Below are 13,679 nucleotides of genomic sequence, written 5' to 3'. Positions count from 1 at the left end.
AATAATCCCAAATCAAGGCAGAGAGAAAAAAAAAACAAAAATAGGTAAATAAATGAAGTTTTTGGTTCAAGGAACTGATGAAAGGTACAATTCCAAAATCATTCAATATTTTTAATCTTTTATGCTTGCTTTATCCCCTGAAATGACTGTACTTTAGTAAGAAGTGTAGATATGTACCCAGTTTGAACAAGTGGCTAGGAACACTCGAACATGGGCTATGTCCATGAGAGGAAAGAGAAGGTAAAAAATAGATGCTCAAAGGCTCGGCACCTATTGGAAAAACCTTGTGTTTTATTCTGCAAGTGCTCCTAAAGAATAAATGGGGAAGCCACAGAAGAGTGACCCTAGAATAGAAATGGGAGCCGCAAAGACTCAGAGACTGACTTGCTCCTCATGATGGGGCTTTTTGATATCCACAAGCAACCTGAGAAGCAGCAAACCATTTCTGGAGAAATCAATTCGTTCTAACAATAAAGTGTTACCATATTACATAGTTATTTTGCTCACAGATTTCATCAGAGGAAATATTTAGCTGGGTAAGCTCAGCGAACTAAAGGGGTAAAAACACCTAACTGGCTTATTTTAATGACAGGGAACCCCTCTCAAACATCTCTAACATTTCTGATAATTTGGGCTTTTAGCTTCACCAGGCTACAAAATTTAAATAAAATATAACAGAATATGTCAAAACCAAATGTTACGAAGAATATAAATTAAAAGGCAAGTGTGTATGGCAGGTATCTTGTGCGGGGGATGTTCTCAATGGCTCCCCCAGTTCTGTTATGCACAAACTAATAAGACCACACCATGCAGTTTGTTTCTGTTATTGAAAACCTGAGGGTTTTCTCCCAATTCCTTGTAGGGTGTTAGAGCTCTGGTTTCAGTTGGTGTCACCAAACATTTCTTTCTACTGTCAAAGAGGATACCTCTTCTGGAATACTTCCTTTGCTAGTTCTTCCTCTAATCATATGAAAAAGAGGAGGAGTAAGGAGATAAACTGTGGGGGAAGGAAGAAAGGGAAGACTTACACAGCATTTTCTGCGGACCAGATGCTAATATTTCCCGATGAGGAAACTTAGGTACAGAGAGGCTAAGAAACTTGGCCAAAATCATACAACTACTTGGTTTAAATTCCTTTAGGTGCTCCCATAACCTTCCAGACATGACTGTACCTTTGAAATTATTACACTGTTTTACAGGAACCTATTGATAAATGTCTCCTCCACTAAATCCTTAGCACCTCGAGGGGAAGACCTTTAACTGCCTTTTATCCTTGTATCATTCAGTGGTTGCTAATTAGTTGAATGAATGAATGGGCGAACGAATCAATGAACAAATGAACCAAAAACCAATGAGGGAAGTCAGCTGAAGTCTAGTAACTGTAAAGGCAGAAGTATTTTTCACTGAAGGCTATACAGTGGATTCACCATGAATTTCATTTAAGAGATCATTAAAATTTTATTCTTCAAAGGCATTTCTGTGAATCTTGCTGTAAAACAAACAGCTCTAACATTTTTTGAGTGAACTAAAATGATAATCCTTAGATATGGAGCATAAACAACCTTTTGCAATTCACAGTAAGAGGTAAAATTTGCTTCAAAAGAACTCAAGAAGTTAAAATTCAATTTGTTTGCTAACGAAGATTTGCTGAAAGCTAATTAGCTCTTAATGGAAACAAGCTCCTGGGGTACGGCTCTCCCTGAGAACAATGGTTCAGAGCAACCTACTGTAAAATTAAGAAGAGAGAAAAGGGCAGAGCTCAGAGGAGTGAACACATCCCTTCTGATAGTAACATTGGACCAACACAGTAAACAATTTACTTTTCTGCTATAAACCCAGTCAGAAACTAGATTCACCAAGGCAGTGGGCTTAAAAAAAAAAAAAAAAAAAAAAAATCCCAGTCAGATACAATGTAGATTAGATAGTGCTCTTCTCTCATTTGAAGGAACAATAAATTTGCAATTTACTTTAAGTTTTGAGGATTTCTTTACCCATTCAGAATCCTCTAAAATAAGAATAAACACGATGAAATAATGTTGCACTTGGCATAGGATGATTTACTGTTCCAGTGGTTATTATATGGTATTCCAAACTCTTAATGCAGTTGACCCTTGAACAACACTGGTTTGAACTGCATGGGTCTGCTTATACATGGATTTTTTTTTTTTTTTAATAAATACAGTGCAGTACTATAAATGTCATCTCTTCTTATGATTTTATTAATAACATTTTCTTTTCTCTAGCTTACCTTATGTTTGTATATAATACATATAACATAGAAAATATGTGGCGATTGACTGTTTATGTTATCAGCAAAGCCTCCAGTCAATACTAGGCTACTAGTAGTTAAGTTCTGGGGGAGTCAGAAGATATGCAGAGTTTTTACCATGGCCTTAACCCCCACTTTGTTCAAGGGTCAATTATATATATAAGCTCAAATGCTATACTTCAAAGAACATGATGCAGATGGAGCCAATAAATAAGCTAAATTTCTAATAAATGGTTCGTATTTATTTTATATTAGTAGAAATCTATCTGTACATAAAAATTGAGACATCCTACACTTGATATACACTTATAATCAGCATTTTGCCTAAAAGTCACTGCTACCAAGTGACTGGGGACAATCTCCTAAGTTAATGAGTTACCATTTTAAGACAATGGGCCAAAGTCAGGGATGGGTGACATTAAAACTTTGTTTTAGTTATAGTCAGCAGCTAAACATAAAACATTCACCAAAACTGACCTATTATATCACAAATGAAATCAAATAAAAATGAGCAAAAAAAAAATATGGTCTGATCACAAAGCAAGAAAACTAGAAATCAGGAACGAAGAGGGAATAGTCAACCTGTCACAATGGCAAAGGTCACACACATATACGCACTGATAGGGTAAAGGTCTGGCACACACACAGGCACTCTCATACACTGCTAGTTGAGAATAAGCAGGCACAACCTTGGTGGGGGACAACTGGGCAACACTTTTCAAAATACAAACGCTTAGATCCATTGTTTCCACGCTTGCCTGCACATTGTAATCACCTAGCGAGAGTCAACAATTACTGGTATCTATATCCAGCCATGGAGATTTTTATTTAGCTGGGCTGGGCTGTGGCTAGTCTTCAGACTTTTTAAAAGATTCCCCAGATGACATTAATGTGCAGATAAGTTTGGGAATCACTGGTTTATGTACCCTTTGATGAAGTAATTCCACTTTTCCTTACTTCTCCTACACATATATATTCACACACATAATGAATGGCCTATGACATTAATTATAGCTTTGTTTTATGATACCAAAAGTTTAGAAAAACATAAATTAAATATTCACCAAAAGGGAACTTGTTAAGTAAATATGGAGCATCCATAAAATGCAATGCTTATGCATCTGTTAAAAAGAAGTACAGATGGTATGTGAATTATATCCCAATAAAGCTGTTGTATGTATTTTTAAAAAGAAGTGCAGAATGGTGCATACAGCATACTACCAACCACCACACACACACACACACACACACACACACACACACGCACACAGATAAGAGTGGCTTTCTCCTTGGGTAAAAATATGCTTTTCTCTGCATACTCTTCCAAATACTGAAATTTGTAAGGTGTTATATATTAACTCCTAAAAAAATCTCTTTTTCTTTTTTTTAAAGATTTATTTATTTAGGGGTACTTGGGTGGCTCAGTCATTAAGTGTCTGCCTTCAGCTCAAGTCATGATCCAAGGGTCCTGGGATCAAGCTCCGCATCGGGCTCCCCACTCAGCAGAAAGCCCGCTTCTTCCTCTCCCACTCCCCCTGCTTGTGCTCTCACTCGCTGTGTCTCTCTCTGTCAAATAAATAAATAAAATCTTTAAAAAAATTATTTATATGAGAGAGAGCATGTGTGTGCACATGTGCAAGTGGGGGGAGGAGCAGAAGCAGAGAGAGAATCAGGAGGCCTCCATCTCACAACCCTGAAATCATGACCGGAGCTGGAACCAAGAGTCAGATGCCTAACCAACTGAGCCACCAAGGCACCCCTTAAAAAATAAATTTTAAAAATTAAAATAAAATATAAAATCAATCTGGTTGTATCACTCTCCAAGCAAACAGAATCTGTATAAGCTACTATTCAAAGGGACATGAGAATATTTTGGAGTGATGGAAATACTCTGTCTTAATAGGGGCAGTAGTTGCACAGTTGCCCATGTTTCTCAAAACTCAGAAAACTGTATAGCCAAAACAAGTGAATTGTAGCCTATATAAACTGTCCCTCAATAAACCAGATTTAAAAAAATTTTTTTCAAAGCTTGTATGACAACCCAACAACACCAGTAGGAATGCAAATTGCTACAATGAATCTGGAAAACCGCTTGGCAGTATCTACTCAATCTGGGCAAGCACCAGCTCTGTGAGCTAGGACTTCTGCTCCAGCCTGGATACCCAATAAAGACACGTGCATGGATTCACCAAGGAGCATGCAAAAGGAAACTCACTGGCCAAACTATTCAAGATGGTGAAAAATAGGAAAGTTGTTCAAAGTAAAATGGACTAGCAGACTATGGTGTATGTGTGCAATGGAAAGCCAGGCAGGAGGTGATTCAGTTTGAGGAGTGGCATTGCCAAGACCAAGGAACGGTTTTCAAAGAGCATGAGCAAAAAAATACAAATGCTCCAACAATAGAGATATTCAACCTCACTCATGATGAGAGAAATGTGAATTAAAATTACTCCGAAATAATCTATCTCATCACACTGGAAAAATTCCAGTTTAATGACACATCCTGATGGCAAAGCTGAAAGGAAACAGGCATCCTCAAATATGTTCCTTGGAGATGTAAAATGGTAAAATTTCCACGTAAGACAGTTTGGCCATACCTTAAAAAAGTTTTTTCAAATGCATTTATCCTTTGAAACTTAAATACCAGCTTGAGGAATGTATCCCATAAGATGTAAAAGCATGCATACAAAATGATAGAGATTATTCATTGTTTGCAATATCGCAAGATTACAACTCAAGTCTATCCACTGGACACTAATTAGATGAACTATGATATATCATCCATACAATGTAAGATTCTGTAACTACAAAACCTAACAGGGAAGCTCTTTATATATCGCTATGGAACAAATGTTAGGGATATAATGTTAAGTGAAAAAAATCAAGTGGCAGAAAAACATACATAATATGCTACTTGTGTGTAAAAGGGAGAAATGAAAAAATACATATGCACATTAGTTTGCATTAGGACACAACATAAACAAAAGTGGTTAGCTATTTGTGATAACGGGAAGCTGAAGTAAGAACAGAATGGATAGAGGAAGGAAAAAGACTTCTCGGTATCTATCTTTTCATAGACATATCTATCTATATATATGCATACATATATATATCTTTTATCTCTTTATCTGTATCTGTCTATATAAATAATATATATGTATATATATATACATATATATGTGATGTATATGTGCATATAGATAGATAGATAGATGTATTTCCCCCAACAGAAATCTATTTCCAATTCCAAAATGTTACACTTTTTAAAAACTCCAGTTAGGGAGGGGCACCTGGGTGGCTCAGTGGGTTATGCCTCTGCCTTCGGCTCAGGTCATGATCTCAGGGTCCTGGGATCAAGCCCTGCATCAGGCTCTCTGCTCATCGGGGAGCCTGCTTCCCCTGCTCTCTCTGCCTGCCTCTCTGGCAAATAAATAAAAATAAAATCTTAAAAAAAAAAAAAAAAAAACTCCAGGTAGGGAAATAAAAACAAACTCCAAAGTCTAACTACATATTACTTTCCCTCCCCTATCCCTCCCATCAAGAGGTGTGAGTAGACTTTGCAAGTTGCACACAGGTTGCTACAGCCTGTGGGCCTAGGACCTCCCTCTCAAAGTGTGGTGTTGGGAGAGGGTGGGTGGATGGCGATAGGCTTTTAATGCTTTGTTCCACACCTCTGGAGCCTCAGTCAAAATGTTTGCCTCATTTATAAGAAAAAGCAAACAAACTGTGTGCCTGGTGTCTCAGTCAGTTAAGCGTCTGCCTTTAGCTCCGGTCATGATCTCAGGGTCCTGGGATCAAACCCCACACTGGGCTCACTTCTCACCAGGGAGCCTGCTTCTCCCTCTCCCTCTGCCCCTCACCTTACTTGTGTTCTCCTTGCACATGCTCTCTCTCAAATACAATTTAAAAAAAGAAAAGCAAACAGAAGAGTGAATCCAGAAAGAGACCTTATATATAGCAAAGGTGGCATTTAAATGGGTGCTGGAGGGTCATAGGTAGTTTCAGGTATCAAAATTATTTAGATATCTTTGTATTCAATTTTATCTTGTCGATTTAAACTGTTACACAGTATTGTATATTATGGTTATAGTATAATTTACAAATTATTTCTCTCATCTTAAAAATCATGTGCCTAAGTGGAAATCTTTGTATATATAGGATTTTTTTCCTCTACAAGAGATACTTTGAAGTAGAACTAAAGATTGAAGGCTATACACCTTTTATAATTTAATTAAATATAGTAAATAAACATTAAGTGGTTCAACATTATCAGTAGATAAATAAATGCAAAATGAAATCTCATTTTCATACCTTAGCAAAGATATCACAAGAGTATGAATAAATACTGATGTAAAAAATCTTCTAACAATTTTGATAAATAAAAAGGCAAATTCCAGAAAAATACATAGTGATACTACCTCTGATTTTTTTTAAATCAACAACCAGAAACCAAAGTCATTTATTCCTGTATATGCATATTGAATTTAAAAACCCAGAAAAGATTCAGGACAGATACACACCAAAACAACAACTATTACCCCTGGGACAGAGACCTGTGTATGGCAGTGTGAGAGGGAACAAGGAAGCCTAGAGGACCTCTTGATTTTACTGCTGGATTATAATGCACACACAATACATTCAGATGTTACTTGTCAAACTAAAGCAAAGAAAAACATTTATAAAAATTGTTCATTGAATTCTGCTTGTAAACTTAAAAAAAATAAAGTGTCTTCCAAGACTACTCATTTTCCAAATAAAAAGACTGTATATAGGTCATTGATTTCACTAGGTTCTTCCCCTCAATGTGAGGAAATTCACATGAATTTCATAGCGAGCTGGCAAGAAGAGGAAGGATTCTAGAAAGCATGCAACATGAGTGAGCAAGAGTCAGCACTAAAAAAGTAAATGCAACCTGCCCCATCTAATGAAAGGATACAGTTAGTATACAGTATTAGTGCCTGGTATCAAAACTCCAGTAAAGAAGTAACTATATGAATTTATATTTGACTTCTAATACAAATACACTCTTTATAATGAAATTTCTTCTGTAGGAAGAGAAAACAGTACCTTTGAGTGACAAGTCTGGAGGGCTCATTGGTCAGGCTTTTAAAGGGCTATACAGACACAGGATTTAGAATTGGCAAGGGAAAATGCTCCCCAAATTCTTTTGCAACATGACATTGAGAGTACAAGGTAGTATTTCTATGTCGCTATCTGGAAACGAATGAGGCTGCTCAGAGCACAGGAAACGGGCCTGAAATTACTTTAGCGTCAGCCCTGCAGATGATCCAAAGCCCAAGAGCACCTTGGCAGCCCAGGGACACAGTCATGGCATGCCACCAGAAAGGCTGCGGTTCAGCCTTTCACCCATAACGGGTGTTTACTACTAACACTGAATGTGGCTCATCACTACATAATACCTTCCATGGCAGTACAACAGAGCAGATGAAAACAAGATGGTTGGGGCTGTGTGACTTAGTTCTTTCCTAAAGACCAACCATAGAGGTGTCCAAACCCAAAGGTCCTAGGCCATCACCTAACAACCACAACTAGCTTTCCTAACGGAAAGAAGGAGGGCCTCCTCTTCTCTGCCCCTTCTATAGACCTGGGGCTCTCTCTGACCAACTCTCCTGTCCCAGACTGAAAGCAGTGCCACTCTTCTAGAAAATAGCTCTAAAATTTTTGGCAACATCACACATAGTATCTTCTATAGAAGCAAAAGCTCTCCCCTGCTGAATAAAAGCAGGCCAGTTTAACAAAATAGTAGAAAATAAGAGTCTATAAATACTAGACAGATTGAATAAACAACTGCTCAGTACAATAGGAAGCCCCAATTGACATTTTAAAGTATGTGTGTTATTTTTTTCTTTTTTAAAAAAAAAGATTTTATTTATTTGACACAGAGAGAGATCACAAGTAGGCAGAGAGGCAGGCAGAGAGAGAGGGAGAAGCAGGTCCCCCGCTGAGCAGAGAGCTCGATGTGGGGCTTGATCCCAGGACACTGAGATCATGACCTGAGCCAAAGGCAGAGGCTTAACCCTCTGAGCCACCCAGGTGCCCCTAGTTTTTTCTCTTTAAAGAATTTATAATTTTTTAAAATATTTTATTTATTTGACAGAAAGAGTGAGAAAGCATAAGCAGGGGGAGCAGCAGAGCGAGAGGGAGAAACTGGCTCCCCGCGGGACTCAATTCAGAACTTTGGGATCATGACCTGAGCTGAAGGCAGACACTTAACTAACTGAGCCACCCAGGCACCCCAACAATTTATAATTTTAAAGCATCATGAATTCCAGAGTATGCAAACTCTAGTAAGGGATAAAAATATGAGAATAAGACCCAAAACCTCATAAATAAAAGGTACTACAAACCATCAAACATGAGAAATGACCACTTCAGTGACTCAAATGTTACTCTTTCAGAAACTCATCATCTCTAGCATTTTTAGACCATATAAAATTCATTTTACAGCTAAAAACAGGCAAAAGAAAGCTGGAGCTATAGTACCTGGTGAAAGTTGGGTTGTGTTCTGTCATCGCAACTAGCAATTTCAGAGCATATGCTGGGACTGGGTCAGGCTCTATGAGGATGTGCTCATACCTGCAATGATAAAGTGATTACAAACGGATTCAGTGGTTTTCTTCACTTCATGTCTCCTCTGAACAACAGAAGCCATACACCATAAAGTGCAAACATAGAGATACCAGAATAAACATATGAGCAATAGGACCTGGTAAGGGATACTTAACCTAATGGAACTTCGAAGAGCTTCACTTTGCCACAGGGCGTGAGCACAACAACCTGCCTCACAGAGGTCTGTTTGGGGAAGAGTTAATGAGACAATCCAGTAAAAGGATTAGTATTGGGCTGCACACATGGTAAAAGATAGAAGGAAAAGGAAGCATTTGTGGCAGGGTCCCCAAGAGCACCTTCAAATTCAGAGATGCGCTCATGATGGAGACTCAGTAGGGCTACATGGCTAGGATACACAGATGAATCCTAGAGGAGAAGGACACAGGTGGAGACTGGAGGATTCTGTGCACAGGCTTCCTTATGTTCTCTCCCTCCCATAAGAGGTCAATCAGAGAATAATCTTGTCCCCAGCAACAAAAATGCAACACATGCGTGTGATATTTCTGCCCATCAGAGACTCAAGTGACCAAGGCTTTTGTTGGGGGCTGGACACATTAGCAACTTCTAACAAGAGTCAAAATCGCTCCTAAGAGGAAAGCTGGCATTCAGCATAAACCCTGCCATCTGCATAAGAGACCAGGCAGCCTGAACTACTCCCAGCAGTTAAATGGGGCTGGAAACACTCTGAGCACCAATTTCTAAGTCGCCATCCTGCCAAGGTCCAGCCTCTCGTCCAGCAAGCGGTCGTTCCTAAGGGGAGCAGTCGCAGACCTGCTACGTTCACTCTTTTCTACATAATATTCTTCTTATGAAAACTTTAAAATCTGAAACAATTATTGCCAGAAAGAATAAAACTTAAAAATAAATGAAAAAAAGGTCTTTATTATTATTAACTAAAAGTTTCAGCAACACAGTTCAGACGGTGCCCGCATGTTATCTGTGAGGCAGATGCTGGTTTGCAGAGGGCGTCTCACCTACTCAAGTTCAGCTATCTGGTCTACAGCACCGCGGAGGTGCTCAAGATATAAGTGTCAGATGAAGGGATGTATAGACAGTTGGAGAAATGGATGGACATATGAACAAACAAACCAATTAACTTTTTGACTCTACTCTCTGGAACATCCAACAACTAAAAAGGGAGTAATCTATCTCCCCAAACCCAAAATGTATATTTAAAAATCCATGACATGAAGCGGATGCTTTTCATCTGGCGAATAGGGCCCCAGGATCTTACTCAGAGCCTATTTACTCTCATTTTGGAAATCATTATATAACCAGCTTAATTATGTAGCCTCTAATCCCACAGCCATTAAAAAGGAGCCAAGTAAAGGGAAGAGAGGGACTATTACAGAATGAAGTGGGACTTGAAGGCATAGGGAAAACAAAAAAAAAGCAAACCCACAAACTCCAAACAGAGAGAAGTCTGGGGAGCATTTAACGTAGAAACAGCAGCTGCTCGTACCTCAATGGGACCAGAGGGCCCATTACACACCATAATGCTCAAAATGGGGGTAGTGAGTCAAGAAAATGTTCAACTGGGTAGAGTGCTCTGTTTAAGGAGGCAGGAAGTACCATATTTTAGAAAGATTTCTTATAAAATATTTTTAAATTATAGCAATTAAAAGTTTTGCTCAGGTATGACAAAGATAAAAGTCAAAATGCCAATCACTCATAATAAAATCATAAATGTTAATAAATCAAAGAGAATGGCATGTTAAAAAACAGTATGGGCACAACCTAAGCATCAGTAATTTCAGGAGTGAAAAAAATCAAATTTAGGAAAACAATATGTTTTATCATCTGAATAAAACAAAATGCAAGGAAACATCTTCAGAGGTGATTAAAAATTTAACATCCAGGTTGAACTCTTTCTAAAAAAGGAACAACTCAGCATATTAGAGAGAAATCATTATTCCTTTCTAGAAGAGTCTTGTAAAATAAAAAGCTCTTACATCCTAAGTTGGGGGCACCCAAGACGACCTTCAGATTTAATGGTTTGCTAGAAAGACTTACAGAAAAGCTGTTAAGCTAATAATTATGGTGTGTTACAGTGAATACCAGTGTAGATGAAAGGCTCATAGGGCAGAGTCCAGGCTCGACCAGGAGCAAGCTGTCAGCCGTCCTTTCCCAATGGAGGCGGCTGGACAGAACTGACCCTCCAAGCAACACTGTGGACAACACACGGGCTGTACTGCCAGGTAGGGAAGCTCTCTAGAGCACTAGTGTCCAAAGTTGCATTAGAGGTCAGTCACATGGGTACGGCCATGTGTCTGCATGCTAACCTTAGTTGCTCAGTCTCCAGCCCCTCCAGGGGTCAAGTTGATATGCTATAGCCCAAGGCCTCCACCAAAATTCACATTGTTAGCATAAAGTATCTGGCACAGCTCAAGGCCCCCTGTATACAGAGACTCTCTTATCAAGCAGGATAGTCCAAAGGCTCAGAAGTTATCTCCCAGAAGAAGGTCAAGGGTCAGTCTCTCTTTGTAACTTGTAGGGCTTGAACACTCCACATTTCCTAAGTTAGCTCTTCAGGGCACACATACTGAAAAAGGAAACTGAGGCACTGAGTTTAAAGTGAGGCATTAAGTCAGATAAGAGAAGGATGTACCCTTCTGCTGCCAACCAGTATTTGGAAATTGTCAGCCAGAGAATTTCAATGGAAATGGAAATGGGAGGCTTCTGATGAGTCACACAAACAGGCTGGATGACGCCCCCCCGCACCCCGTCCTCATTCCCAGACTTAGCTGAATCACTGAGGAAAGGACCACAAGCCTATAAATTTAGAAAAACTTCCCATGTAATCTTCTGTACTTTTCTTGTGGAAAGTACGAGAGAAAATGTGGACAACTGGTTAGAAATGTAATAAACAATCCCAAGAAGACTGAGAAGACACAAACTATTTTAAAATAGAACTAATAGGAATATGTAGAATCTACATTTAAAAAGAACACAAGAATGAAGCTTCACTGACTGAAATTCAAATGTATTAAGCTGTTTGAGGTTATCTAATCTGGAAATGGGAGGGAGAGATGAATCTTGTACCGGCCTGTGCATGAGAATGTTCCCCCAAAATACTGTTATGTTTTTCTACCCTTAGGGAAAAAAAAAAAAGGTAAAAGAGTCATAATAAATATGTTTAGAATACAAATACTGAATACATTGAATATACTTTCATTTCATCAAAGATAGGTTTGTAATGGTCAGCAAGAACTAGCCAGAAGAATGCTGTGATTTATTAAGCTTGTCTTCTAAACAGAGATAAAGCATCTGAGTTGATGGTCATTGGATCTTGCACTCCTCTGAATGTGACTTGGCAGGAAACAAAGAGTGATGAGTTCGGACTCCCGAAAAGGCTTGGAAGGAGACTGAACAGGGGAGAGCTGGCCCATTCTGATGGACAGGGGCTGGAGAGGAGTGCTCCACGTGCCTCGAGCCTGGATACAGACTGAGATCGCTAACAACATAAGCCCCTACTCTTCTAGTTCTAGAATCCTCCCAAATAAGGGGTCTTTTCCAGGTCCCAAACAGCTGGAACCCAGGCAGGAAAAACCCTTTGTACTAAATCCACATCAACCCCAAAGGAGATAACACACTTCTAAAACTTCTAAAAATCATATATTTAGAGATCCAAGGGATGTTCTCTTCCCTATCTTGCTAAGTGCCTGTGAAACTGGCGCCCAATTACGTAAGCTGTCAGGAAGTGGAAACAGGTTATCAGAGTAACTCTGCATCATTGGGAGAAGTTACTCTGGAAAAGTGAGCAAAGATCTGACCAAGTGGAAAGAAGAATCTGTTCCGCTGGGGGTAAGGGGAGGCCCATATCTTGAAGAGGACCACTCTGCTTGGAGTAAGCCACAAATTCACATTTCTACGTCTCAGTGGGGTGGGCTCTGAGAATTTTAGGGGAAAGAAGGATTCAAGAATAGAATATCCAAGGAACTTTAGAAGGAAGCACAATGAGGAAGATCCTGCTAAATGAAAAGCTGAATTACTTTACAAAATCTTAATAAGTATTAAGTGTTGTGAGATCAAGAACATACATTTAAACTAAGGAAAGAACGGTGACATACACTGGACAAGAAAGAGTGATCTTAGAAAAGGGGTTAGAATGGTTAGGACATATCTTATGAAAATATATCACCAATAAATTAAGAATTAAAAAATTTTAACTTCCACTAAAATACTAACATGAGTAAATATTCACATAATCTTGAGTGAAGCACTTTGAAGCATGACAAAAGAAATGAATCAAAAAATATTTATAGCTTTAAAGTTTTTAAGTAGTATTTCTCAGTGGCAAAACCTCCATAAATGAATCAAATGAGGGGAAAATTTGCAGAATGTTGGCAGAACAGAGTGGATAGTCTTAATATATAAAAGGCTATTGCAAACCAATAAATATCCAACCAAAAAAAAATAGTGGACAAAATCCATCCAAGAATATAAATGGCCAAGAAGCATGGAGGGAAATGGCCACTTCACTAACATCTAAAGGAATTCAAGAGATAACAAGAGTATAGCAAAATAAGTTCATAAAGGGAAGCTGGTAATATAAACTCTTCATCATCTCTGAAAAAAAATTTGCCAAAACCTATCAAATGCCCTTAAAAATGTTTTTAGTATTATAGTGATTCTAACCCTAGAGATTCAACAAAAAGAAAAGTATGTACCCAAAGATGTAGCCCAAAAAGTGGCTCTTTGCTGCAGTATATATAATTATGAAACACTGGGAAAATTCTAGATATTCAGTAACTGGAAATTGTTCAAATCATTTTTAGTA

At 38.5% G+C, this 13,679-nt stretch overlaps 1 protein-coding gene across 2 annotated transcripts in view; it reads right to left on the bottom strand.

Moving 5' to 3' along the window:
• The window catches only part of ULK4 (unc-51 like kinase 4), a 677,717-nt gene that overhangs the window by 400,680 nt on the left and 263,358 nt on the right, over positions 1-13,679 (bottom strand). For both annotated transcript variants that reach the window (XM_047739616.1, XM_047739608.1), the window contains exon 30: positions 8,774-8,866. In XM_047739616.1, coding sequence (XP_047595572.1) covers positions 8,774-8,866 — 93 coding nt within the window. The remainder of the gene's footprint in view (positions 1-8,773; positions 8,867-13,679) is intronic.

Source organism: Lutra lutra, chromosome 1, assembly GCF_902655055.1.
Source record: "Lutra lutra chromosome 1, mLutLut1.2, whole genome shotgun sequence".
In the NCBI taxonomy this organism is placed as follows: domain Eukaryota; kingdom Metazoa; phylum Chordata; class Mammalia; order Carnivora; family Mustelidae; genus Lutra; species Lutra lutra.
The sequence above is the reverse complement of the archived record's forward strand: the minus strand, read 5'-3'. Positions and strand labels throughout refer to the sequence as shown.